This window comes from Pristiophorus japonicus, unplaced genomic scaffold (genome assembly GCF_044704955.1).
Source record: "Pristiophorus japonicus isolate sPriJap1 unplaced genomic scaffold, sPriJap1.hap1 HAP1_SCAFFOLD_2161, whole genome shotgun sequence".
NCBI lineage: Eukaryota > Metazoa > Chordata > Chondrichthyes > Pristiophoridae > Pristiophorus > Pristiophorus japonicus.
The window spans coordinates 1-4051 of NW_027251867.1; the positions used below are offsets into that span (position 1 = coordinate 1).

General features: G+C 59.1%; 1 protein-coding gene across 1 annotated transcript; it reads left to right on the forward strand.

The window, feature by feature from the left end:
* Positions 1-772: 772 nt before the first annotated feature.
* Positions 773-1268, forward strand: LOC139245302 (acidic proline-rich protein PRP25-like; the record flags this gene model as incomplete). The annotated part of the gene is made up of 1 exon (XM_070871147.1): positions 773-1268. A coding segment is annotated over one exon (496 nt), but the record flags the coding sequence as incomplete, so codon positions are not given.
* Between the last annotated feature and the right edge of the window lie 2783 nt (positions 1269-4051).

Consider the following 4051-nt stretch of genomic DNA (forward strand, 5'->3'; position numbering starts at 1 on the left):
CCCCTCCCCCTCACACACACTCTCTCCCCCTCTCCCTCACACACTCCTCTCTCTCTCCCCCTCCCCCTCACACACTCTCTCTCCCCCTCTCCCTCACACACTCTCTCTCCCCTCTCCCTCACACACTCTCTCTCTCTCCCCCTCCCCCTCACACACACTCTCTCCCCCTCTCCTCACACACTCTCTCTCTCCCCCTCCCCCTCACACACTCTCTCTCCCCCTCTCCCTCACACACTCACTCTCTCTCCCTCCCTCACACACTCTCTCTCTCTCTCCCCCTCTCCCTCACACACTCACTCTGTCTCCCCCTCACACACTCTCTCTCCCCTCACCTCCCTCCTCTCCCCCTCACACACTCTCTCTCCCCCTCTCCCTCACACACTCTCTCTCCCCCTCTCCCTCACACACTCTCTCTCCCTCCCTCCCTCACACACTCTCTCTCCCCCTCTCCCTCACACACTCTCTCTCTCTCTCCCTCCCTCCCTCACACACTCTCTCTCTCCCCCTCACACACTCTCTCTCTCCCTCCCTCCCCCTCCCTCACACACTCTCTCTCTCTCTCTCTCTCTCTCTCTCTCACCGCCGGGGCCCCATTCGCCGCCTGCCGCCTCTCGCTCTCTCAGGCTCGGCCTGTCCCGCGGGCCCGGGCTGGGGGCCTGTCGCCGGTCCGCTGCTCCTCCTGCTGCAGGCCCGCGGCTCGCATCACTCCGGGACCGGGCTCGGGCTGGGCCTAGTACTGCTCCTGGTCCTGGGCCTCCCCCGCCCCGCACAGCGACCCGCCGGCCGGGAGGACCAATCACAGCGACCCGCCCGCCGGGAGGACTAATCACAGCGCTCCGCTGGCTGGGAGGACCAATCACAGCGCCCCCGCCGGCCGGGAGGACCAATCACAGCGCTCCGCCGGCCGGGAGGACCAATCACAGCGCTCCGCTGGCTGGGAGGACCAATCACAGCGCCCCCGCCGGCCGGGAGGACCAATCACAGCGCTCCGCTGGCTGGGAGGACCAATCATAGCGCCCCCGCCGGCCGGGAGGTCCAATCACAGCGCCCCCGCCGGCCGGGAGGACCAATCACAGCGCCCCCGCCGGCCGGGAGGACCAAACACAGCGCCCCCGCCGGCCGGGAGGACCAATCACAGCGCCCCCGCCGGCCGGGAGGACCAATCACAGCGCCCCCGCCGGCCGGGAGGACCAATCACAGCGCCCCCGCCGGCCGGGAGGACCAATCACAGCGCCCCCGCCGGCCGGGAGGAGGAGGGCTGGGGCTGACAGGGGCCATTGTTGAGGGCATCGTGGCAGCACCCTGGCCCCAAACACTGGCACCGGCTCGACTCTGTCAGCGCCCGAGGAGGGATCGCAAGGGTGTGCGCACCACCCGCGCCATGACAGGAGCCGACGGTCCATCCATCACCGACACCAACAGGTGAAGGGGACAGAGGCCAATGCCGGGGCACTGAGAGGCCCAGCTCAGAGAGCCCAGTACAGCCAGCGCCTCACAGCTAACCTGGCCTGCCTTGGTGACCCTGAGACGCTCAATGCCCTCAGCGCTTGGTCTGCCCTCCAGGCCTCTATAACCAGGGCCTGTGAAGAGACACTCGGTCACTCAACCAGGAAACACCAGGACTGGTTCCATGGAGATCGAAGAACGAATCGATCGTAAGCTCAGAGCATTTCTGAGCCTCAAGCAACAGCCCAACTCGGGAGCTGCAAAGCAACGTTACAGACACCTCAAGGCTCAGGTCCAACAAACAACCCAGGACCTAAAGGACAGGTGGTGGATGGAGAAAGCACAGGAGATACAACAACTGGCCGACAGCCATGATATGCGAGGATTCTTCACTGCAGTCAAGGCCACCTGTGGTCCAAACTCCCAAGGCCCCACCCCACTCTTGGCCAAGAACGGGGAAACACTCATCAAGGACACCGAGGCTGTCAGGGACCGATGGAAGGAGCACTTCGAAGATCTCCTCAATCGAGACTCTGCCTTTGACTCGAGTGTTCTCGACTCCATCCCGCAGCATGTGACCTGCCACCAACTCAGTGAAACCCCAACACTGCACGAGGTAAGCAAAGTCATAAAACAGCTCAAGAATAACAAGGCTACGGGAGCGGATGGAATCCCTGCTGAGACGCTAAAGTATGGCAGAGAGGCGCTGTTGGCCTGGATACATGACCTCATCTCTCATCTGGAGGGAGGAGAGCATGCAGGGAGATCTGAGCGATGCAGTGATTGTGACCATCTTTAAAAAGGGGACAAGTCCGACTGTGGCAACTACAGGGGAATCTCCCTGCTATCAGCCACTGGGAAAGTTGCTAGAGTTCTCCTCAACCGTCTTCTCCCTGTGGCCGAGGAGCTCCTCCCGGAGTCACAATGTGGATTTCGTCCCCTACGGGGCAAAACAGACATGATCTTTGCAGCGTTTCAGCTGCAGGAAAAATGCAGGGAGCAGCGCCAGCCCTTATACATGGCCTTTTTCGATCTTACAAAGGCCTTTGACACTGTCGACCATGAGGGCTTATGGAGCATCCTCCTCCATTTTGGATGCCCCCAAAAGTTAGTCAACATCCTTCGCCTGCTCCACGATGACATGCAGGCCGTGATCCTCACCAACGGATCCATCACAGACCCAATCCACGTCCGGGCCAGGGTCAAACAGGGCTGCGTCATCGCTCCGACCCTCTTCTCAATCTTCCTCGCCGCCATGCTCCACCTCACAGTCAACAAGCTCCCCGCTGGAGTGGAACGCTACGCCCCCTCCAGGCCAGGTCCAAGATCACCCCAACTGTTATGTATGAAGGAAGAGTCTGACTGGATACTGGGCTCATTGCAGGTCTCCAGAGTGCCTCTGGTGGCTGTACAGGGTATATACCAGTTTACATATATAACAACACTCCCCCCGCCCCTCCCAAAGTTAACTATTTACAAGGTGAGTCGATCTGGGGCCCTCCTTTCCCTGGTTGATCATCTTGGTGGAAATGCTGGTTTTGGTGAATCGTTTGTTGGGCCCTTGCTGGGCTGCTGTGCAGCTGGCCTTGCTGGGCTGCCTGGTGTGCTGGGCCCTGCAGGGTTGCTGTGGATGATGGGTTCTGCTTCATGGTCAACCGTGGTGTCGGTTGCCACTGGTGTGTATGTTGGGGGATCAAAGAAGGTAGAGTCCAAAGTGGGTTGCACAGGATAGTCCGTGAATCTGAGTTTGATTTGGTCCAAGTGTTTCTGGTGAATGAGTCCATTTGAAAGTTTGACCCGAAACACCCTGCTCCCCTCTTTGGCCACGACAGTGCCGGGAAGCCACTTGGGACCTTGTCCATAATTTAATACAAATACAGGATCGTTGATTTCAATCTCACGTGACACATTTGCGCTATCACGGTATGTTATGCTATGCTATCTTGGAAGCCTCCTATCAACAAGAACAGGCATTGATGATGAGATCCAACACCGCCTCCAGTGCGCCAGTGCAGCCTTCGGCCGCTTGAGGAAAAGAGTGTTTGAAGACCAGGCCCTCAAATCTACCATCAAGCTGATGGTCTACAGGGCTGTAGTAATACCTGCCCTCCTGTATGGATCAGAGACATGGACCATGTACAGAAGACACCTCAAGTCGCTGGAGAAATACCACCAACAATGTCTCCACAAGATCCTGCAAATCCCCTGGGAGGACAGACGCACCAACGTTAGCGTCCTCGACCAGGCCAACATCCCCAGCATTGAAGCACTGACCACACTTGATCAGCTCCGCTGGGCAGGCCACATTGTTCACATGCCAGACACGAGACTCCCAAAGCAAGCGCTCTACTCGGAACTCCTTCACAGCAAACGAGCCAAAGGTGGGCAGAGGAAACGTTACAAGGACACACTCAAAGCCTCCCTGATAAAGTGCAACATCCCCACTGACACCTGGGAGTCCTTGGCCATAGACTGCCCTAAGTGGAGGAAGTGTATCTGGGAAGGCTCTGAGCTCCTTGAGTATCGTCACCGAGAGCATGGAGAGACCAAGCGCAGGCAGCGGAAGGAGCATGCGGCAAACCAGTCCCACCCACCCCTTCCCTCA